Source organism: Chelon labrosus (assembly GCF_963514085.1).
Source record: "Chelon labrosus genome assembly, chromosome: 2".
Classification (NCBI taxonomy): Eukaryota; Metazoa; Chordata; class Actinopteri; order Mugiliformes; family Mugilidae; genus Chelon; species Chelon labrosus.
Genome location: NC_140338.1, coordinates 19,857,559 through 19,883,258, shown reverse-complemented (window position 1 = coordinate 19,883,258; position 25,700 = coordinate 19,857,559). Strand labels below are relative to the sequence as shown.

General features: G+C 39.9%; 1 protein-coding gene across 2 annotated transcripts in view; it reads left to right on the top strand.

The window, feature by feature from the left end:
- Positions 1–25,700, top strand: part of ctnna2 (catenin (cadherin-associated protein), alpha 2) — a 306,322-nt gene that overhangs the window by 33,947 nt on the left and 246,675 nt on the right. For both annotated transcript variants that reach the window (XM_084561584.1, XM_084561583.1), the window contains 3 exons: positions 20,403–20,598; positions 24,181–24,347; positions 25,295–25,414. In XM_084561584.1, the coding sequence (XP_084417710.1) occupies positions 20,403–20,598; positions 24,181–24,347; positions 25,295–25,414 (483 nt within the window). The remainder of the gene's footprint in view (positions 1–20,402; positions 20,599–24,180; positions 24,348–25,294; positions 25,415–25,700) is intronic.

Sequence of the window (25,700 nt, the reverse complement as noted above, 5' to 3'; positions counted from 1 at the left end):
TTCAGCCTTTTTCATTATCAAAGATGAATCTGCTGTCTGAATTTGTGGTAAATTAACTAATTACTGTCAGTGGCCCTTGTACTTTGAGTTCATTGTGTAATTATAATGTGGTTTGATCTAGTAGTTTTGGGGTTCTTTTTTCTAAAGGTAAATGCTGTTAAGTTGAATTCTTTGTATTTTTACCTAAATACCAGTTTGATTGGTCTTTGAGTGTATAGGCTGAATTAATAAGTTTGTACAAGTTATGAAATGGACAATATCAAAACTCTTAGTTTTATGTGATCCTCTGCTGGTGCAAGGTCTTCTATCTTAAACATAATCTTCAGCAGCTCATCTTTTTCTTGATTTGGTTGAAACTGTCCTGTACACCCCTTTTATTTTAATAGACGGTGCCAAGAAAGTGTTATCTCTCACAGGCTTAAAACACAAGTACCACTTATGCAGAACAAAGTGGATTTACCTCCTGATCTCTCTGCCCTAATTCTGCCTCTTGGATGGGATTTCCACCATTGGTATATTTGGTCGCTGACATGACAATGCCTCTGTGCGGCACTGTCTGTTCAGTTGGCCAGACCTTAGAGGGCTACTGAACCATTTTACTTTAGGGGCCTCTGACTCCCTTTGATACTCTAATATGGATTCATTCATGGTGAGTACTCACGTCAGCCTTATCAGTGAAACTTGCTGCTCTTGATGAATATTTGATCTCAGAGGTTATCTCTCATGTGTTAGCTCCGTATCTTAAAAGAGCTGGATTGGGGTCTATGGTGTATGTGCAGCACACTCTGGTCCATGACTACAAAAATAACTGGTGATTAGGAGCTGTTTCTCTACATAAGCACTGATACTTGTGCAGCCATTATATGCCTTTGCTTGTCTCTCATTCTCACATGGCTTCATAATGAAGACTTTTAGGAACTTAAGTCTTCCTTGGAAGACAGACAAGAAGTCAGGATCATTGAGTGAGGTTATCAAACAGGGTGAATTAAAGAAGCAACATGAACACTGTGTTGCTGCTGGTCGATATTCAAATGAATCATTGATTAGTGGTGTTTTGAGGACTCAGAACAAAAATCTATTTATGGATATGCATTTCTTTCTTTTGTTGCTATTGGTTATTAAGTTGAAAGGCCTTTTACCATGGCATATTGACTGGTAATGGGTTAGGGGGGAACCTGAAGGACAGAGTTGGCTGTAAGCGGCGCAAGCTTTAACGCCCCCCCCCCTTTTTGTATGTCATCCAAGTCCTACGTTTGGATGCGTGTTTCAGTTGGCACCTGACACACATACACAAACTCCCTAGTCAAGGGGCTTAACATAAAGGGAGGGGAGACGGCGGTGGCGAGGGGATTAAGGCTTCATGCTGCATCACTGTCATAATCCATTAAGCTAGCGGAAAAGGAGGAAACCTGGACCTCAAACAGACAATTTTCAGAGGCAGGAAGGGATGCTATACTTCTCCTCAGAGTTTTCAATAAAGCCACAGTCACTCTCAAAGTTTGGTAATTTGAACTAAATTTGAAGAGGAGTCATAATTTTAGCAAAATTAAGCCAGGCTGTTGACAGGAGTAGGAAAAACTGTGATTTTGCTTAATGACTTTGGCTTATACCAGTAACACCCTTCTGGAGGTAACTACTTGAAAATACTTGTATGTCAAAAGTCAAATAAAGTTTAGTTTGAGTCTTGGATGCGCAGAACAAATGCGTCTTGTACATCTTCTGCTTCATTTTTTTTGAAAGGTTTGTTTTTAAAAAGAGAGAGAAAAAAGCACTGAATTTAAAGATAAGAGGTTATCCACTCTTTGTACCCTTTTCTGTCCCACATTTGAATTTGGATGACAGTATTTCTAAGAGGCTTTGAACCCTGTGAGAGGCAGTGATGTTCAAAGCCAGTCTGGAACCCTGGCTTCTTGGCATGCTACTGATCGGACACATGCCATGTAGCAGGAGACGATCCTTAATTTAAGTTTGAGGAGAAAAACTGAAAGGAAAGGACAGCTGGATAAACCAAAGTATGATGTAATGATAACTTATGCGTTAATAATAACAGCGTTTTCCAGAGTCTGTTTGAATTTGGTGTGATACTTAGTGGAGTTTAGATGTTATAGGAAAACTTGTATTTTACACAATAAACTTAAAGCTAAATTGACTTTCAGGCACAATGACAATTATTTATTCCACCTGTAGCATCACTGTGTAAAGCATGCAGTACATTTGGGCTCTTTCCGTTCTAGCTGAGCTGGTCCTCGAGCCTTTACATGTTTTGCGAGTTCATTCTCGGATGTTTTTGATGTCTGAGAAATGCCAAATGGCACGCCTACCCCCCCTCACTCTCCGTTGTGTCCTTGGATGGCACAGTCCAATTAATGGCTTTTCCTTCTGTCAAACTTTAAAGAGGCTAGCGACCGAAAGCTTGGCTATTTATCTACAGAACATACATAAAAAGTCTATCTCAGTGAATCAATGTATCAGTCTTGGCTATACTATTTGCACATGACAGCTGAATAGATTGCATGTGGCCAGTTTATTGTGATGTAAGTTAATCTGCAGTGACTTGGCAGCAGTTTTTCATGTTGCAGCTCAGGCGTCTGTCTGCAAGCTGGTGAAAGTCAAAGCAGTCAGGCACATGGTCATTTGATGTCTGATCAAACGGTACCTGCACATGCCCCGCTCTCTTTCTGTGTTTGTCATTCTTTTATCAGTGACACACACTGCATCCAAAGACATGGGCCATTTAAGCCAGTGACCTGAGAAATGTGATAGGAAATAAGACTTCACACAGTAGTATGACAAGGATGACAGCTGTGTCATCATGCATAGCACCCCCTGTTATAGCTTCTGTCTTCTCATTACCTCTGCCAGTGCCCCGGGGTCAGTACTGGATCTTGTGAAACACACTTTCATCTGTCTCTGGGCTGTGTCTTCTGACACTTTGCTATGTCAGCATATGGTTGGCCCCAGGGTTGTGAACAGCAGCTATTCACAGATGCTGGTTGCCCACTGTCTCCCTGCTTCACCATAGAACACACACCACATCAGAAAAGCTGGTTCAAGAAACACAACCCTACTGGTTTCAGCAATATTTTCACCAGCACAGGCTGAGATTGCCGCTATGCTCTCTAGCCAAAATAAGCCTTGACACATAAGGGCCGGTGCCACAAATACATTTTACTTCTTTTAGTAAACATAATAGATTACACCAGTTCCCTTTTAAATGGCTAATAGATGTCATATAACATAAATTTAAAGTGAACAAAATATTTTGATAAAAGCTGATGCATGTTCTGTTCTTACGACCTTGGTGTCACTTTCTGAAGTCAGGAAGTGATCAAAGCAGGTGTAATACTGTGGAAAGCAAGTAGAATCTGAAGTGCGTGGTAATAATTTTACCCTGAAGAAGAAGAATGAGGCACAAACGAGAGGTATCCTTTCCCTTGCCAAAGGTATAGCAGGTGGGATAAATTGCAGCAGAGATGTTTGGATAATTCTACAAGCATCAAACTTTCAAAGGAGAAATCTAAATAGATGGGTGGTTTATTCAGGACAATATTCTGGACAGTATTCATGTTTGTTTTGGGCTGTTGCAATAATAAAAATATACATTTGCATCAAGCATATTTGTTGACGCCAATGTTGAGAGTAGTAAAAACCTTAAAAATATCACTTTAAGGTACATTTAAAACTGATTGAAATGAGTGTGATTAATTTGCATTAATATGATTTTTTATTAAAATCTGAAAATCAGATGCAAGCCTGTAATTTTTGTGATGCTTCTTCTTATACATTGCTTTGTCACAGACACTTACTCTAGCTACATGAAATAAATGGCATTTAAAACATTTATGAAAGAGAGAGAGGGCAAGAGAGAGCCAGAGGCTGTTTCTATATTCATGATGTGGAATACTGCCTGTCTCATTCCTGAGAGCATGTGAGAGCAGCAGAGGAGATTCCAAGGTCGTGATGTCTTGTTAATGCCTTCAGTAATCTGTGAATCAGGATTGTGAGAATGCCCTACCGTACATTTGCTCAGGGTGCATCAGTACAATTCTGCCTGATATTTTTTGAAGCAACAGAGAACATGCTTACAGTACTGAGCCCTGGACTGAAAAGACTGTGACAAATTTCCACAGCCTGTGTCTTCTACGGGTGGAATACCACTGATCCAGTTGGGATCTTGAATAACTCTGACAGTGAGCCTGCAGGGTTCTTGCTTCCACTGTTCTGTGTGTGTGTGTGTGTGTGTGTGTGTGTGTGTGTGTGATTGTTTTTACAATGAAGAGAAGCACTTGGAAGAAGAGGATGAAAGGGATAGAAGCAGACGCATTATCTGAGATTCTGACTCTCTGTATTTGTGGCTGGTTGCAGGATCAGCACAGATGCGATCTAAATAAGACTTAAGAGACAGAAATATGTGTCTGCCTGTTCGTATCCATCCGGTTTCATTTTTCTGCATGTCCTTCCTCCTCCCTTATGACCTATACATTTGGGTTAACTTGATGAACAGCATCCTATTGTTTTACAGAATTGACAATACCAGCAAACAAGCTCCTATTAATGAATAATTTACGCAATGAGCTCAGCTGCTAAAGTACTTTGGTATACCGGTCTTCTTCTTCCATTCTGTGACTTTACTGAGTTTTATATTTACTTAGATACAGAGTAAGTGGCCAGTAAATGACTTTAGCTATTTCCTGCAGTCAGTATTTGGGCAAATTCTGCAGTTGCATCACTTTGGGTTGATAGAATGGAGCCCAGTAATGACTTTAGTTACTGTGGTGAATATTTAATTTTGGAGCAGTGTGAACTAAATTATTAAAATCAAGCCTGAAATCAAATCACACAGTCGGTCATGATTCTTGACTAGAATACTACTCTTCTACTAGTCCCACAATAACAGTGGGGATTTTAGCTGTGTGTTCCAGAAAAGATTATGCATCATGCTGCTTTAAAAATGTGTTGCAGCACAGATGGAATCAGTGTTGGACCAACGGAGGTCAAAACTGAACAAAAGCTTGAAACAGGTCAACCAATTAATTGGCCATAATGTACCCCTTGTGGTCGTCTCTACTCATTTTCTAAATATTTCGTCTCAGATCATTATTCTTTTTATTTTTTTTTCCCCCAACTCCTGTCCTCCTGGACATAATCTGAGTATTCTCCTTCCAGGAGCTGGCTCCTCTGTTGCTGTGGCAGTTCTAGTTTAACATTGTTAGTGTTTACATGGACATGAGTGTCCTGCTTGAAACTGGAGGTGAATTCTGGTTTTGATCATACTTTGTGCATATCCCTATATTCAAAGATATTATTCTCCTGGTTACTGATTACAATAGGCTATTTGCACATTCTCTATAACTGTGATATTCACAAGCTCAAATATCGTCAATATCGAAGTGGTTATTCTGGCGTTCTTGCTCGGCTCATACTTGTTTGACTCTACTGTTGTACTTGCTTCAATGATTCTTAAGAGACTTTTGCCATTGTTTATATTTCTGCTACTCGGCTTTTTTTTTTTAATCAAATTTTGCACATACAGTATTTATGCTCAAAAACATATCTGTCCATGTAAACAACTTCATATCTGTGCTGAAGCACATATTGATCAGCATATTTTATCTTCTTCCAGAGGCCCCCGTCGAGTACTGTTGTTGTTGATGTAGCAATTTTTTTATTACGTTTTTTCCTGAAACCTGCTACCAGTACATTTTGTAATTAACTTATGTGTGAATAAAATACATTTAATAATAAGCAGTTATAATTCAAAATTTCACTAATGGTGAACTACAGAGCATTGCTTCATGAACGAAGTCCTTTTGTTCTGTTGTTGATGCAACTTTAGCGCTGATCTGGAAACTTTTTGCTTGATGACACTTCGGCGTTCCGACGCGGGGACCTGGCGATGAAACCACCAACCCTTTGATGAATTGATTACCTGCGCTTCCCTTAAAAACTCTGATAAAATAGTAGACAGTAAATGTAGTGCGTTACATAGTAAATACATACACAACTTTGTAGACCAGGGGTGGGCAATTATTTTTCTCAAGGGGCCACATGAGAAACTGTAAATATCCTGGAGGGCCGTGCCAATAGGCTGAACTCAATTCTGCGTCCCCAGCTTTGGTATGTTTTAGGGGCACTTTACACGGAAACGATTGGAGGTGAAAAGCGCAAAACATTTTATCGGATGTCCTATATCGTTTAGATGGTGACGGCGTTTTTGGGGGTTGAAAACGCAAAAAAGTGAAACCACCCTCCAGAGTGGAAATCTTAAAAACGCTCCACCCTCGCATCACCGTGCAAAGGGTGAATAACGCAAAACTGCGTTTCTCGTCGAATAGAAATGACGTGACAAGCATGCGACAGGACCGGAAAAACAAGTAAACAACATGTCGAGCTCCGCGATGGAGGTTCAACAGGCCCTAGCCGCAATAATTTGTATCCAAGTGGTTGTTTTGGTTAATGTATTTCGTGCGCTAAGTGTGGAAAAGTAGAAGAAAAGTAAATACCTCTACGCAGGCACTCTTGGGAGTGTTGCCACCTAGCCATCTGGCGGTATACTGCATCTATGTGTATGAAATTTCACACACTTTTGCGTTTCCGTTTGAACACAGATTTGTTTCAGAAACGCTCGTCTAAATGCGGAGTTAAAAGTGAAAACGAAACGCCACTTTTGCGCTTTTGGTTCAGATAGTTTCCGTGTAAAGGTAGCCTTATTTTGTGCTGGTGTTTTTAGCAGAAAGATAAAGGTTAGTATCAAGAAAGCAATTAGTAATACTTAAAGCTTGAAATGCTTTACAATGAACACATTCTCTTATAAAGTGCAAGTAATTAAATCTTAAATGAAATCTGTACCAATGAACTTTTAAAATATGAACAAAATTTATTTAGTTATTTAACTGTTAATCTATTAGTATGATTTGTTTTTAAATGACCATATATAATATTTATATTGGCTAATACTACTGTATATTAAATAAATGATCATTCATAAACCACAAATGTCAAACTCAAGGCCCATAACTGTATCAGGCAAGATAATATTTTCTATCTATCAGAACTGACCCACATTTATTTTGCGTGCGTCAAGCAGGAACGTCAATTAGCTCCTCCTCCCAACTTTATTGACAAACTTGTCAGAGTCGCATGGTTGTCTTGGCAACCGGTCAGCGTCTCGGTAAGTTCATACGGTTGACCAATAAAACTAAAATATGTTAACGGAGATTCTGACACAAAGACGTAGTAATGATGTACCAGTTAGCAGAGTCACTATGTCTTTGTAACCAGTTAGCAGACAAAGGGCTAAATCTGTTAGCCTACTGTTCCACGGTAGCACACACCGCTAACAGGAAACTTATAAATGACAACGCCACTGCAGTTAAACACCAGTCTGTTAACATACATGCTAATATACAGACACACTGAAAGTGACCGTTAGCCAAATAACAGCAGCATGTTTAACACGGTATTAGCATGCTAACTTAGGACACCACACAAAAACAAAACAAACAAAAAAAAAAAGTTCTGTTCGGATGATCTGTGGCATTACGCGGGCCGGTCAGAGCCAGCCAAAAACCACCCAGGTCTGTTGTAGACAGAAGGTTCAAGTTTTTTGTAATAATAAATGTGGAATGACTGGCGTTGGAGAGTATAATGGAAGTTTTCACATCTGGTTTTCTTCAGAGGTTGTGTCGCACTGGTTCATTTTAGAGGGGCATCCTTGATGTTTACACCCCTTCCAATAGTGGTCTGTTATGATGCTGTGATATCAAATGTTTGCTGCCCATGGAGGGGAAATAAGGTATGTTGAAAGAAATTGCAGAAGTTACTGTTGTGTTTGGTGTTGAACAGGTAGACAGAAAAGTCTATACTGTAGATATGCATGACCTTCACTTTCAAGGGCCAGTTGTGGCACATGGAGCCAAAGTGTCAAAGTGCAAAACACTGAGCCCTGAGAGCCTTCCAGTGTTTCGTACTGGTGTATGAATGTGCGCGTGTGAATGAGTGGGTAAATGTGACTGTAAAGCCATTAAGACAGTGTCATCTCAAACCTTATGGTTCTATAGTGTTGTTATTCCCACACACTTATTGAAACGCATCTTCTATTGATTCTTGCTCTGATTTCTTTGACACACATCTTTGTGACTATACCTCACCCCTGAAGCCATTTTGCAATATGAGTTGATAAAGCTTTTTTGTGGTTTGTCTTTGAAGTGAGCATCCGTTCAAATGGCATATATTCTGCCATTTGTTATGAAGATTATGTGAATTTCTCAAGGCATATTGTGCAAAGATTAAATCCAAGTCAAATGAGGACTCACTGGCCTTTTAACTAAAGAAGCGGATAATCTGTTGTCATTTTTTATACTCATGTTTTCAAATACAGAGCTGGAAAGTTTGAGAGTTTTAAACGATACACTGTTGCTGAAGTTTCTTAATTGGACAATCATGCAAATTGTGCTGCTGTGGTTTTCATTTCTTCAGATTAGTTCCCCAAGGACTAATCATTGGCTCTTTCTCAAACTAGATGAATAGTATTTTTAGGTAGCTCTTGGCAAACAAGTTTTTTCTCACCTTCATTTTTTAGTTATTCTCATAATTCTCTCCCCAGATAGTATTGTAACCCAACAAATAAGAGTGTATAGATTCAGAGTTTACCCTTTGCTGTCAGCTGCTTGGAAGTAGGGGCATGATTTGGGTGAAAAAAAAAAGTGGTCTGCCTGAAAACTACTGCTAGGATGTATTGTCTGTGTGTCAAAAATGTCCATTCATGTCTTAGAATGATTGAAGTAACCCCGCTGATACTGAAGACATCTGCTGTAAGAATAATAATGAAGGAGTGGGTGGATCAAATAGAGACACGAGCTAAGGGGTTACTAATGAGAAAATATTATGGGGAGACTGAAAGTCTATTGCACTAAAACAGAATAAATGAGTGCCGTTCTTAGAAGTTCACCTTTGGGAAAATGTCATTATTGCATAAAATGCTTTTATTTCCATTGGCTCAGACTCACGTCTTAGTGGAACCATTTGTTAAATTCTGTTCCTCACTTTAAGTAAGATACCAAAATACACCGATCAGGCATAACATTGTGGCCTTCCTAATGTTGTTTAGGTCTCACTTGTGCCTCCAAAACAGTTGTGACTCATCAGAGGATAGACATGGGCCTTCTGAGGGTGTCCTGTGGTGTTTGGCAACAGAAAGTTGTTAGTGGGGGCCTGTGGGTTGAGGGGAGGGGCCTCTGTGAATCAGTCTTGTTCCAGTGCATCCCACAGATACTTGATCAGTTTGGGATCTAGTGAATTTGGAGGCCAGGTCAACACCTTGTGCTGTTTTTCATGTTTTTTGAGTTGTTCTTAAACTGTTTTTGTGTGTGTACCTGCCTCAGGCTGCATCCTGCTGGGGATGGCTGCTTCCATCAAGGATTATCATTGCTATGGGGTGGGGGTGCCTGGTCTGGTCTAGGTGGGTGGTACATGTCTAAGTGAAATCCACACAAAGACCAGGTCCAAAAGTTTCCCAGCAGAACATTGAATTGTCACAATATGGTCAATGTTATTTGCTTCTCCTGTCAGTGGTCATAATGTTGTGAGTGATTGGTGTATATACTATGTATGTAGAATTTAAGTAGAAATGTATATGGTCTTAATTTCCTAGTTTCAAATCTTTTTGGACAAATAAACCAAAAACATTCTGAAAATATTCTTTTTTCACAGTTTGTTTCTTCTTATCCATCATTACACAAGATAATTCATCTCCAGGCTGTCTTTAAGGCTAAGTATGCTGTAGGTTTTATGGAGCTATGCTTGCCAGTGAGCACGCTGCAGGGTTGAGTACGTTAAGGCTTGACACTCCTGCAGTGTGACAGCTCCCTCCTAAGCTGTTCCTATTTGCCACTCGAAACCCCATTCAGGTAGAGTTTTTAATGCTCACTAATCCTCACTGCTTTGCACTTCAGCACTTGTTAACATCAAGATGTTAACACGGAGTGATATAAAAAATTTCTGAGATATAAAAATATTCTAAGATATGTTTTTCAGTGCAGCTCTGCAGGATTTAAGGCTGTAATGCTGTATTCACAGGTATGTTCAGTTGTTTTGGCTCTATCTAGTTTGTGTGTGAATGCAGATCCATTTTGCTGGCGATTAAGCAGTCAGTTGTGTGTATTGTTCCTTAAGCAACACACTTGGTGATCACCCAGCGTGTAACATGGCCTTAAGCCATCGCAGCAGCCGCCTTGTGCAAACATATTCATGCACTGTCCTTCTCACAGCTAGGCAAGCTGAATCGCTTGCTTGGAAAAATGTAGACTGCCCCCGTCTTGCTTTTGTCCCCTGGGCTTTTTGCACACATTATGCACTTTACACTTTACACATGGGCATAAATGGCCTCATCAATTATTTAACACGGGCCGTTATGTATATCACCAACTGTACGAGGCGGTAACGGCTAACAGAATCTCTCAGGAGTGATGCATGTGTGTGCGTGATCATGCCTGTGAAGCTGGATAATACATTTCCCCAATGTTGAACCGTTAAATCATCTCTCATCCATTGGACGCGAGTCTCGGAGGCTGAAGGCGGAAAATTGAATGGCTACGCACAGCCACAGGGATTTACTACTGATTGTAGAGTCCACTGGTCAGTGCTCTGGAGAGGAAAGGCCGCATGGCATTTAAAAGTATTGATCTGCAATAAAAAGGGGAGGGCAAGGCACAACAACTCCTTATCCATGAAGCAGATGGTAGCCTTACTACTACTGCAGGATAATTACTTATGCATTACCTGTTAACTTTTTCCTATTTGAGCCTGGATGTTGTAGGACAAAGGGTATGTCATTAGTGGGGAAAAAATGGCTTTTCCTCATTCTGTTAAATAGAATTACGTGAAGTTATATAACTGGATTTAGAGTGTAGGTCCATCTTAGGTTAATTGAATTTAAATAAAAAAACCTCCATGGGACCAAGATCAGATAGAGTGTAGCACAACAAACTGTGCATTTACTCGAGTATGTGTTTATTCGTTTCTTGTCCAGTGAATGAATTTTGATGAGATCGTTGCTGTTGCTTTGACTACTCCTTTTTAAGTTTTCTGGTTCCTATTTTTCCTTTCTCAGTCCCTACACTTATTATCCGAGATGTCACTAGTAAAACTATAGTATGCACCCTCTTGAAAAACAAGTATAATCTACAGTAAAAAACCTTTTGATTCTCAGTCACCCTAGTTGTGGTATATCATGGTTTCACAACTCTGAACTGAAGACTGGATGAGTGCTGAAACGTCTCCAAGAAAACTCAAACAAGTCAATGTGTCACTGTTTCAGTCTGGCCTTAGATAACCTTTTCAATTTTTTATTTGATTTTTATTTATTTTTTTCCATCACCCATGTCAATATATACATTCAGGATTTTTCTGTGCTGCAACTTGTGGTAGCAGCAGTTCTGCTGTTGTCACCTTTTTAAACCATTGCACAGAAAGAAATGTAATGCTACTGAGTCATGTCCAAACACTGTCTACACTTAAGGCTAAAACTCTGGAGAAAAGCAGAAATATGCACGGGCACTCTTTTCATTAGATTTATAATGCTGTGCATACTTATTGTTTGTTTATAAGCCTCATTTCTATGGTTGTGTGCTTATGCATGAGCATGAATTCCACTTCTGCAGTTAGCTATATATGAATATAGACACATCCTTAATCATTGTTTAAATACCAGCACCTATGGATGCTCCACGAGTATCTCTGCCTCTTCAGTGGTGCAGGAGCAGGAAGCCTCGTGCATGACCATTATAAACAGCTGTGCTCTGTGTGGCTCAAGAGGTGTTAATAATTATTTCATCACACATACTCATCATCATCAAATATCCAAAGGATAATCAAGAGGGTATACTATAGCAGTAATATTCGAACAGAACTTTCACAATAAAAAATAAGCACTCGTTAAAATAAAGCTTGCTATCTGTGCTTTAGACAACACTGACATTTTCACTTTCCCATACCATGCTGAGCTTGGGCCAGAAAATTGTGTGTACGCACAGTATGCAAGCCAATTAATATGTGGAAAATGGCAATGCAGTATAAACAAGTGTTTTGTGCATACTTGGTGTGTTTACACGGGGCCCCTGGAGAACCACCGCATGTAATACAACATGTTGTAGAGGCACCTTTTACTCATAATATTGTGTGGCGAGCCCCTGTGGTTCAGCACTTAACAACATAATGAACCAAACTGCACAATTCGTCTCTTTCCACCCTCGAGATATATTCACGCATACGTTTTAATTATCTCCCTACCAGGAAGCACAAAACCCAGTGAGATTCTTCCTCTATAGGAACAAATAGCTGGATATTTTATATTGTTGTAACATATGTCCAGATGTGTGTCATTTCTTTTTAGTATCCCACCACTGACACAAATGCCATTTGTTGTATCATTCTAAATCTTCTGATCAGACCTCTGCATTAAGTCTTAATGCCATTGTGAAGCGTGTTGATATTTTTATATGCTCAGTGAAATCCAATTGTAAAATTTTCTCATGTAGTAGTGACAGATCTGTCCAAAATTACACTGCAGTCATTTAAATGGATACCACCACTAAAAGCTACTGGCCTCTATATCTTTTGATTTTAAAATTGCTCTGTAATAATATAGTGGATTTCAAACAGATCTGATGAATTGAATGCCCTGTCTAATGTAGAGAAGACACACTGTCACAATGTCACATATATACTGGTTACTGATTGTTTATAGGATACGGTAAAGTTGGATATGTATGAAAAGTCCAAGGCCAAGACTTGGAGAATAACATAACTTGTGCCTGGCTGAAATAAACACCAGTGTGGTCTTGCATAAAATCCAAGCAGTGCTGCTAATATGCAGAATAAATAGGCTTGCCGAGGGCCAATTACCAGCTGCCAGAAAAGGGCAAGGCTGCCTTGCCGAGATGCTGAATTTATTTTGTTTTGTGTTAGGCCACATTTGAATGCACAAGGCGAACATTATTGCGGCTCACTTCATATTTATTGGGAAGCGACTTTTGTTTCTACCCCCTTCCCCAAGGATTCCATTTGATTCTTCAGTGTGCACGATTCTTGCACTTGCGTTAGATAATAAAGGATTCTGATTTATTTGTGTTAAAGTAATTTATCAATCGTCTTACCAAAGGTATTTTGGCCATATGAGAGGTGGATCCAATTCCTCCGTATATACTGTATATAAAGGTGGACCTAGCAAGCAGTGTCACCCCGTGGTGACATTTAAGCCAAGAGAACAGCTTTATGGTCAATGCCTTCTCTTCCAGTTAAACAGGACCATCCAAATATTGGAAGCAGGGTGGACCAGTTGGAGCAACACTTGAAATCTGATTGAACATTCAAGATGCACAATAAACATTCTACTTGGCATATCATTTGCATTCAAATGGGAAACCCTTAAGAAAGGGTTAGGGCTAGGGTTAGGGTTAAGCGTAATTCATAGGGCCACAGCACATTGATGCCGTAGCTATGGCGTAAGGGATATTGCTCTGGCAAGTGGCCAGGTGTATTGAGTTTCACTTAGTACATCACACAATGGTGGGTGGACCAATCACAGCCCTTACGGTCTGCATCACCACGACATATATTTACATTTCTGGGGAGGTGCATGTCAGGTTCCAGTGTAAGGCCCGGCGTGGGTTCCAGAGCTACATCGTATCTATGCCGTCATCATACTGTGGTACTATAAATTATGCTTTAGCTTTAGGGTTACTTCCTACCTACCCTTAATGGGACTGTGGGTACGTTTAACTAAAGATGGAGCAGTAATTATTATATATTATTAAATCAACCCTACAAACAGAAAACAGTCTGTGGAAATTGTATTGTCTACTCAACCAAAAAATAACAACAAAATAACAATCGCTATATCACCACTAAATCAAAGACCTGTGAGTAAGCGGATGACTCACTCTCAGCTTACAGCCTGTGAGGTTCTTCCTCTATAATCAAGCCAGTTACCCCCAACTGTATCTCTTTTTGAGGCAACCAGTTAACTCATACAAGCCCAGTAGCAAGTCTGTATCTGTACAGATGTCCTGAAATGATCTTTTCCAAACCTCTCATTCAGTGAAGTCAACTTCAATGCAAAATTTATGTCTTGTTTATGTTTTAAGGTTATATACTAATGTTTTTACCCATGTGCTATTATTTGTGAGACACCCTTAAAGAATTGCCGACTGATGTTATATATTATGTTGCAGGATTATTATCTCTTTTCTTATAAGGCTTGATATGAAACTTGAATGCCTTAGTAACAACACTGTCTAAGAACCATAAAATGTAATTCAGACCTAAACAAAAGCACTTTCTTTTTATTTGTGCAATGTTTCTCTCTCAGGAATGTTTATTGAATCTGATTTCAATCTTCATCTAATCAGTGTAAACTCGGCTGGTATCTTATGCAGGTTCTTATAATGAGTGATTTGTTTATGGTGTTTATAGCACACAACAGCCTGTGGAGCTGTTTACCCTTGTCTGTCTTCAAGAACTATAACCAGTAATTCAAGCTGTAATAAGGCAATATGACACGACAGGATCATGTAAAGCCTAAAATTCTATTAGTATTGGTCTTGGAATATTCAGACTTGAAAACCAAACTGGAAAAGAAGGGCAACAGTCTTTGGTTTAAAGTAACAATGTTCCATTGACTCGTCATGGAGTCTAAATTGCCTTGTTCACGGACAACATGGAACTTTGATGGCCTACTGAGACACTTCAATTGATAGAACCATGACTATTGACATTTGTACCACCAGAGGGATACAGATAAAATACAAGTGTGTGACAGATGGCAGCGGTTTTCTTTTTTTTGTGTGTGTGTGTGTTTACATACACATACATACATACACACACGTAGCGTTGGTGCCTCACAGCAAGAAGGTCGCTGGTTCAAATCCCCGGGGCGGAGGCCTTTCTGTGTGGAGTTTGCATGTTCTCCCCATGTCTGCGTGGGTTTTCTCCGGGCACTCCGGTTTCCTCCCATCATCAAAACATGCTAGGTGTTAGGCACCGGTCAGGTTGGCCCACAGTGGCGGCGCGCGCAAGTGCAGCGGCTCAGGACCGACCCTCCATGTCTGACCATGCAATCTCGTTATATGATACTTGTATAATATAATGACAAATAAAGGCTCTTTATCTTTATCTCTTTATATATACACACATACATATATACACATACACACGCAAACTTAACTGACACACTTAACTGGCATACTTAAGTTTGTATAAAAGTAGATAAATTCAGCCTCTGTGCATTCTGCTAGGTTTTGTGGGCATAATTAAATATACATCAAGCTTTTTAAGTCACTGCCGCAGAACAAAACATCAGCAAGCTTTGACTTCAGTGAGTCAGTCCCCGTGGCAAGCTACATGACACATGCAGTAGGCTTATTTGTGTGTATTCCAGCGCCCATCCCTGTGTTTATGAATAAATGAGCATTAGAAGTGCAGATAAATCATGCAGACCTATAACTCGGTATGTTCTCATTATATTCTGTTCCATGGAAGAGTTACAGAAGGCATTCTGTAGACACCGAAGTTGAAGATCTCATTATCTTATATTGAAGGTAGAAGAGAAACCTATACACTTGGCCACTAATCTCTAAGCAAACTTATATGAGAAAAGCAGCAGTTGTAACAAACAGGAGTGCCGCTCTTGTGATTACTATATATTTGCCACATAACTACAGATAGAGAAACCCTGTAGAGAATTGAATTCAAAGCTGAAGCATTTTTTATTTTTTATTAAAAAAATAATAATAATAAAATTGCTAACACTCAAATCTTACAAGTTACATACTGGGTAATTGGGTTACACATCTGGTGAACTGAAATAAGGGACACAGAACCCTTAACATGAATGAAGCAGTTAAAAACAACACAGTGGTTAAACGACTTATCTAACAGCCCTAATCCTACATAGATATTGACATTACTGCTGCTAATCCACAATGTCTGTTGACAGCCGTTGGCAGTGAATGTTTGGAATTGCATGGGCTGCCAACTTATGGATGCCATTAGCCCCAGTTATTGTTCTGAATGACTGTAGAACTGCTAAAACATAATGGCATTACAAACAACCAGATGCACTCCCAACACTGTTGCCACATTATAATATTACCACCATACACAGCGCTAAGCAAATTAGATAGTGTTTTCATTAACACTGCAATGAGGTAAGATACCTTCCATCCCGTCCCCAGTCACCACTTCTAAATAATGACCCTCAATTGGACTTTATGAAATGCAGTTTAAGCACTTATGAAAATGGAAAAATCTGCCTACCACACACAGATCAAAATTTGTACGCCAGTGTTTGTATCAGGACAGTGTTTGTCGCATCTATATGAGACCACTTAAAATAGCAAATAATGCAACAAGCTGTGTTCAAACTTTTGTTGGTGATAAGTCAAGTGTATTGTATTTGAAATCCTGATGTATGATTTAAAGACACCTGCCAGGCAGCCTTGTTTATGGTGAAATGACAGTTGTTTCACAGCTGTAGTAGGTACTCCCTCCTTTGTTCTTGTCAAAGCTAAGCCAATTTAGGAAGGAGGTTGGGGTGGATGGATGGGTTCACGAAAGACACAAAACACGAGAGACTGCTGTTGATTACATGTTATGAACTGACAAATCGGGGTTGTATAGCTCCACAAATTTTGTTGTCATAATATAAATAAACTCAAATTCAAAGTTAATTGTCACATCATTAAACGATGCATGTTTGTAACAGTTTTGGATGTTATAGGTAAATCATGTCCGTAAGAACAGAATAACATTTTGCACTGCTGTACAGTACGACGCATGGTCAAATGACATACAGCATATTTTATTTGTTTGTTTATTTTGTAGGACTTCATGAATTATGAGTTAGTCTCATAACCACCTGTATCACAAACCCATACCCTGCAACAAGCAAGACTACTTTGGGTTTAAGCATAATAACCCTAAATTACGGGCTGTGTTTAGGATGAGAAATCTGTGCAGATGGAAATCTTATTTGGGCACCACTAGGTGCTTTTGAATTGGCCTGGACACATTAGTTTGCTGTTGATTTACTTAACACGAATCCCTGAAAGAAGAGCTAGTCCTTCTTTTATTTGTCATTGTGTGTTTGTGATATTGATTGCTCTTGTTGATGTGCCTCAGTGGATCTATGGTAAAAGGTTGTTTATTATAGGGGCAGCTAGTATTTAAGTGCTTCTGCGAGTGTGAGGCAGAGCGAGTTTGTGGTTGCCCAGATTGGTGTGTGCCTTCATGTGTAAATATAATGATGAGTTATTGATTCATAAAAAGTGGGATTGAAATAAACACAGTTGCACTGCATAATGAGCGCTCCTTCTGTGCAAGGTGATGCTGAGCAGATGAGTTGACAGTAAACAAAGTCAGTTGTCAGGGCAGCTATGAATACAAATTTTTAAATCAATGTGATTAAATCTTGAATAACCTGTTGGACAAAAAAAAAACATAAAACCCCCAAAGTTTAACTTGGTCTCATCAGCACTACTATTCTTGGATCCATCACTCGTGAGGACATGCATCATTAAAGTTTGTACTCCAGGCTGGGAGCCTTTAAGTACTGCAGACTAGACAGGACATAACTTTGCTCTTAGGGTCTCTTCGGATTGAAAGCCTCTGATATATTCCACAATCTAATCATATCAAGACAGTGTGCAAGTTCTGCTACTGTCAGACTGATAGTCCTACAGCATGCTCTGACTGGATTGTGTAATGAGCACTTCTGTCCATGTGATTTCTCACTGGTCTCTGACATAAAAAGGTGTCACTGCCATGCTAGCAGATGAAATATTTCTACTACGACAGGCGGCAGTTTGAGCTTTCCTTCAAACTATTTTCCTGACAATATTTTTGCGGAAGAAGCACCCAGTCATAGTTTCTTAGTGTATGTCCTGATTCTTATAAAGTGCTCTCCAATATTTCCATGCTCCTGAGTGTACTGTGTGATTGCTGATTTGCTGAAAGCTTTTAGTCAGGATGCCTGTTGGTCATGATTTTGTGACTTATATATTATATTTTTTTTGTGTGACTTGTCTGAAAGTGTTCCTTTTCCCTGCTGTGCCCATTAGACAATGTTACTGCACCAAAAGAACGATCATCACTCCGTATTTCATATCCTGAACACATGCCTCTGTACAGTCAAAATCAAAATTTTACACAAACCTCAACCAAATACTTTTAAACTCAGTTTTTCACAATTCCTGACATGTAATCCTAGTGAACATTCCCATCGTTTGTAAATTAGCATTGCCTTTTAAATGATGTAACTTAGGCCAGATATTTGGGATAGCCTTCCACAAGCTTCTCACACTACGTTGCAGTAGTTAAAGTCCAATCCTCCAGACAGAGCAGGTGTAACTGTGTCAGGTTTGTAGGCCTCCTTGCACATGCTTTTACACTTTTGCCCACACAGAGTTCAGAGTTTTGTTACGGCCACGCCAATACCTTGAGTATTGTCCACAAGCCATTTTGGAAGCATGTTTGGGTTCCCTTTCCATATAGAAGACCCATATGTGACCAAGCTTGAACTTCCTGGCTGATGTCTTGACATGTTGAGCCAGTATTTCCACATAATGTGCCTCAGCAAAGCACATCCTCAACATGATGCTGCCACTCCACTCTTTTTCCTCCAGACAATACCTTTTGGTCATTATGGCAAAACAGATCAATTTTTGTTGAAGGCATTCCTTCAAAAGGTTTGATCTTTGGCCCCATGTGCAGCTACAAAACGTAGTCTAGCTTTTAATGGCGGGTTTGGAACAGTGGCTTCTTCCTTACAGAGCAGCCTTTCATGTTATGTCAAAGTAGGACTCATTTTACTGTGGAGACAGATAACGTTGTACCTGTTCCTGTCATTCTCTTCACAATGTCCTTTGCTATTGTTCTGGGATTGATCTGTACGTTATGTAATATGTTTTTTATATGTAACGCACTTCTTCTACAAAAACAAAGTTATTTAAGACACTGAACTTTTGCTCAAGCTCATTTTCAAGGAATCTATGACACATCATCCTATTGATCGAGTGCAGGCTTGTCTGTCCAGAAGAGTTCAGATCGAGGAAATTACTGCCTGAGAATCAATTCAGTTACAATTTTCTTACATCTAGAAGGCCAGCTTGAAGAGTTGACTATACTTTACAGCTGAGGGATGGATATTTTAATGTTTGGTTTTTAAGACGAGACAGATACTTGACGGATGTTGTCTGCAATTTAGGATTAATAGGATTTAAATTGATTTGCCTCTTAAATTGTAGTTATGAAAGTCTTTGGAGATTAGACATGATTATCTGTCATCTTGTTGCGCTGTAGTTTTTCTGAAGTTGTTTGAATATATAATAGTTTTAGTAGGAATAGTTGGAAGCAGGAAGCTCACAATGTTTTGGGCATCTTTTTTGAGGTCTAAATGCTGTATTTATACGGACTCACAGTCCATGTACATATCACATAGATATCCCAGTTTCAGTCAGCATGTATTTTTCATTTTTAGTTACGTTGAAAATGTCTTTTTCACACACAGATTACCTTTGTTCTGAATCATTTGTTGACGCATCCCTCCACCTTGATCTCTTCCCTTTATGACACTTTATTCAATATTCATGGCAGATCCTGTTGTATTGAATTGTATTAGATTATACAGGAGTACATGATTAAGTAGCCCCTGCGTATATAGAGATTACACCCTGCAACAGGTAAATGGCCTTGCTTTTATATGGCGCTTTTCTACCTATTGATACTCAAAGCGCTTTACAGTCACAGACACATCGACCCATTCGCTCACACATTCACTGGTTCGTGGACAACCCGCTCTACCTACTGAGCCACAGTCGCCCCTGACAACGTTAAATATTTTTGATGGCGAAATGTTTTACGTATCCAATAAACACCCAATTTTATATAATTTTATTACTTTTTCACTGAGTCTACCTGTTGTCAGGCTAGTGTTTTCTTGATGTATAGTCTTGTCATTTGTAAACCAACTCTTAAACCAATTACACATATTGAATGAGGTGATTTGCCCATCGTTCATTGCTCTAAAGCTGACGGTTTGCTAGAGAGGACCTTCCTGTATATTTACAGAGAATATAGAGTTTTGGAGGCACAAGGGAGACCTACACAATAATAAGCGGGTGGTCAAAATGTTATGCCTGGTTTGTGTATGGTTTCTTGTAGCCACGTCGCTAATAGTTTCATCCTATTTCAGTGATGAGGTAATTGCACATAACTTCCAAAACTGAGACAGGAATGTTACTGTAGGCAATGCACAGTATCAGTAATACATTATACTGTTCGTACATACCATCACATACTGTAAGTTTCTGAGTCAACCTGCTTTAATATTCTCTATTATTTTGCAGGTGACGACCCTGGTGAACACCAGCAACAAAGGGCCATCTAGTAAGAAGAAGGGACGCTCTAAGAAGGCCCACGTCCTGGCTGTGTCTGTTGAGCAGGCTACCCAGAACTTTCTGGAAAAGGGTGAGCAGATTGCCAAAGACAGCCAGGACCTCAAAGAGGAGCTCATTGCTGCCGTGGAGGATGTTCGTAAGCAAGGTGAGATTATAAGTCCTTATGTAAATGCTCTGTTCACTCACACTAGTCAGAAATACCTAGGTGTGCTTCATCCTGAATTATCTATTTCACCACTACCCTCTAATAATTCCCTCTTTCCCTCAGAACTATTATTACTGTTTTTCTCATTCAAACAGAAATATCTGACTCACCACCTTAAGTCTCATAGCACAGTGTATGATTGTGGTTTATTTAAGCAACTTAAGGTAGGACACGTGAAGACCGTATGTAAGCATGAGACCGTTGTTCTTCAGACATAAGAAATGAATAAGAAAATCATGATCTGTTAACTTGCCATCCTTTTGTGAAAACGTATCATAACTCATGACCTTGGGAAAAAAAAAAATGGACAGAAAATGTCCACCTACGAGGTCAAGAGTACCACAAGAGGCAAAAGACGTGGCTGTCCGCATAGTCTTTTCTTATGAACACAAAAACAAAAACAACGATTTAAGGCAGCATTAGACGTAGCCTGACAGCTGCTGTTTCAATCTACGACACTTCCACTGTCAAATAAAGACAAAGATGCCAAAAATACAATAATAAAATTTACTGCATGTTGTAAGAGTGTAATAACCTACCGGGAGAGGCGCAAGTGAAATGACCAGATAACAGTGAAAGTGCCAGTTTTTCCAATAGTGCAGACCGTGACGTAATTACAGTAATCCAAAGAGAGCTTGCGCAAACGTGCCCCTCACGATACATTCAGTTTTAAAGGGTTAAGTATCATTATAATTGAAAAGAGTAGCCCTGCTGACACCACTTTTTGTCAAAGTGTTAGTGGCATTAAATTCTAAGTACAGAGAGTAATTGACATTAAACTGTAATGTTTCGGAAAACCATTAAGTGCTTCGAATGTCAGAGCATGTCAAGTGTTTGCAGAACTTTAGATGGATGTAGAGTTAGAGTGGCGAGGCAAATCCATTAAATATAACAGAGTAGTACTCATTAGTTTAGGGCTTCACTTGGTGCACGCAGTCTCATGAATGTAATGAGCTTAGTTTTGGAGCTTTGTTTACTCTATGGCCATGCATTGTTAAAGCTTCGACTGTTATATAGAAGGACTTTGCTGAATGTTAAGACATCATTGATGTCTATTCTCATTAGCAACAATTTGAAAATTGTTCTGTTGGCGCTGGAACTTCTCCGTGCATGCAGCACTTAACTTCAGCAACGACTTATGCTCAGTTTTCCCCCGGAGGTCTTACTCAAACCGAGCAATGTCACAGTTGTTTGTCAGTGAGCCTTTATGTGAGTCAAATGTCAGTCCCCCAGAATGGAATTGGATTCCCCATTCACTAACCACATCAGCAGAAAGAGCAAATGGAGCTCAGCGTATGTTGTGTTGGAGTCGTATTCCTCATCCTGCACTGTCAGCTCCACTTGGCCGCTGCTGCTGTTGAATGCTGCCTTGACTGCTTCGGTGCGCAGCTCTTCTGATGTGTGAAATAGTCTGTTGCCATACAGGCCATCACTACGGCTGACATCAAAAGGGACAAGATCAATCTTCCCACTTGTTAGGCATGCGAGCCAAAATCTAAGGAAAGCCATCTAGATCTAGATCTTCAGGCTGCGTTTTGAACCAGTACAGCAGGTTTTTGCATTAGTGTATCAAATGTGCACGGGCCTTTCTGATTCTTTTAACGGCAAGGCTCTGTCCTCTTAAAAGGGCCAACTAATTCCTGTTATTAACAACGGAACAGAAGATGAAAGTTAACACTTTCACCCCCTAACCTTTTAGTAGCAAAAGTTCTCCAGCTCAGAAGTGCATTGCTAATGGGCACAGTTAATTCTCTCTTTACTCTTCTTTCCTAGGTTAGATCTAAGTACCTTTCAGGTCATTAATGAAAACAGTTAATAATAATAATTGTAAATTTATGAACATGTAACTATGCCATGTTGACTATATTCAGCATTTTAAGAGTAGCTCGATGTGTCTCCTGCTAAAAGGCGTCCTCTGCCTTTTCAAATCCGTCATCGCCCCATCAGCAATTACCTCATCACCTCAAACCCCTTTATCTCGTCATGATTAAATTAAACTTACTGATTTTAAGCCAGAGGGGAGCTTCAGTAATGAGACCCCTTTCGCTGTCACTCTTTACTAGCTCATCCCTGGGCCCGACAGACTTATAGCACAACGGGCAGTATCAGTGTTTATGAGCTCATTTGCAGAACAGTGTTTTTTTTTTTTTTTTGTGCAGTAATTTAAATTTATGCAAAGAGAAGCTGGCACTGCTGGTGTGTTGACTTGCTGCTGCTTTCCTACTGACCCAGATGGAAGAATTTCATTCTTTTAAAAAAATCACCTTATGGCTCAGAAAAGGTTGCATATTTGTATCAACATCTAAATTTTACTTGTATATGAACGATGAAACTGTGGCTGATTTAAATAAAGAAAAGAGCATGCGTCCCTTGGAGATGTGAGGGAGGATTTAATCACAGGAATTTTTTCTAAATGTTACTTGACTGGAGGTGCTTAAGGAAGGTCAGAAACCATGAAACCTTGTTGAAGCATGTTCTGCACAATTCACCACACAGGGCAATTATAAGCCCTCTGTTTTCTAACAACATGGGTTTTGTACTGGTGTTAAAAAGATAACCGTGCTTAGAGACTTTTACATGATGAACTGTTTTGTATATTTCATTTTGCACGGACAAAAGTTCTTATTTTGCATAGATAGATAGATAGATACTTTATTAATCCCGAGGGAAATTCAAGGAGCATACCAGACCACAAACCGTTAACCACAATGAATATTAAACCTGTTAAATCTCTCACACCGCCAGCCCTCTCCAACATAGATTGTAGTGCGATAACCCCCATACACATTCCCTAGTCCATCTGCACTCTATAGAAAAGTGTGCACTACTATAGAGCACTATTATGAACAAATTTGCACTGTTGTTCATTCATTCATTCATTCATTCATTCATTCATTCATTTTCTGGGGCTGGAACCCATTCCAGCTGTCATTGGGCGAGAGGCGGGGTACACCCTGGACAGGTCGGCAGCTCATTAGTTACACCTTACTAGTACTAGTACAAGGCAAGATGGATCAAGTTATTTATGCAGGAGTCTGATCCTATCATCCGAATGTTGCCGCAGAAATCAACACCAGGCAATATTTATTCAAATGTTCAGTTGTCCAGTAGCCTCAGTTTCCCGTTCTTAGTTGACAGGAGTGGCACTGTGTGGTTTCCTGCTGCTGTAGACCATCTTCCTGAAGGTTCGACTTGTTCTGCACTCAGAGATGCTTTTCTGCATACTTGGATGTAACAAGTGGTAATTTGAGTTACTGTCACATTTCTGTCAGCTTGATCCTGATCTGACCTGATTCTGACATCTGGTATCAACAAGACATTTCTGCCCAGAGAGCTGCTGCTCACTGGATAGTGTCTCTTTTTCAGACCAACCCCAGAGATGTTTCTTTCCAGCCTCTACACTGTCTACAATTCCACAGTCTCTAGCTTCACACACCAGGAATGTTGAACACGCACACACATCCACACAGACAGATAATAATAAACTGTCTGCAACGTTTTTTTCTTTCTTCTCTCTTGCAGGAGAGACGATGCGCATCGCCTCATCGGAGTTTGCCGACGACCCGTGCTCCTCTGTGAAACGTGGCACCATGGTGCGGGCTGCTCGTGCCCTCCTGTCTGCTGTCACCCGTCTGCTCATCCTCGCTGACATGGCCGATGTCATGAGGCTGCTGGCTCACCTCAAAATTGTAAGGGCAATCATTGACACCCAGCGATGTTAACACTTCTCAACAGCAGCTCGGTGACGTCTGTCAGCTCTCTGACAAACCATTCTGCAGATGTTAGAATGAAGCGCATTGTTTTAGTCTCGCATGCACGATCTGCCTAAAGATGGACAGATGTAAAAGAAATGGACAGATTGACAGATTTAAAAGAAAGGACTTCCTGCTTCTGTATATCCCACACAGTTTTATTACAGCCTCTACGCACATTAGCATATAAATGAAGCATGGAGGAGAATCCCACATCTGATTATACCGTATTAATATCATACTACAGCACCCTGGTGTGAATGACTGCACACTTACTCCTTCACATATTTTGACAGTAGCTCGGGGCTTTGTATCACAAGTTATCACAGTGTGTTACAGAGAATGATATGCATTTAGTTATAATCTGAAACAAACTCATGCCTCCATTCATTTTCAGTCATTTTGCCCCTCTCTCTCTCACAACTGCACACTCTGAGTCTTTTTCACCAGATTCACTCTTGAGGCCCAGTGAAGGGCTTAACTCCAGCCTGTATAAGCCACACCATCAAAGGCCACTTAAAAGTTCTCTCTCTCTCTGTTCTTTTTCATTAGATCATCTGCAACACTTTCATTAGGGATAAACAGAGTTTACATTCAGGCCGGACCTATGAAATGAATGGAGATTGCTGAAATGAGGCTAAAATAGCACAATTAAATGTTGTGTTGCCTCTTCTAAACCCAGTTGCAATTAGGGGGAAAAAAAACTGAAAGATTCATTTGGAGAAAAAAATCACTTTCGCTTCTTCCAATTTAACGTGTTATGTTATTGTTTAGTTTACATATTGGTTCACTAATAGGGCTTAAAATACATAGTTAAAGACTGTCAGCACATTTTCCCGTGTGTCCAGGGTTTTGGAAAGGTTCAGCTTGTGTTTGTGTGACAGGTGGAGGAATCCCTGGAGGGAGTAAAGAATGCAACCAACGAGCAGGACCTGGCCAACCGCTTCAAGGAGTTTGGGAAGGAGATGGTGAAGCTTAACTATGTGGCAGCCCGGAGACAGCAGGTAACTGGAAGCCCCCTACTGACTTGTGTGCCCCAAGGGAGAAACTCCCACAAGTGCCTGCACTTACTCGTTCTTGGTTATTTCTAGTACGTTCCAAGTAAGTTTTAGGCTGGTAAATAATGAAATATTGTAGTTTGAGCTACTGTATAAGATAGAAACTCTAAACGCAATGCAGAGTTTAAAGCAACTTACAAGTGTACCCATAATGTGACTTGTACAGTTAGAATCTGGACTGACACATCAGTCACTCACAAGCAAGAAATGATGGATGTCAGACTCTGACAGA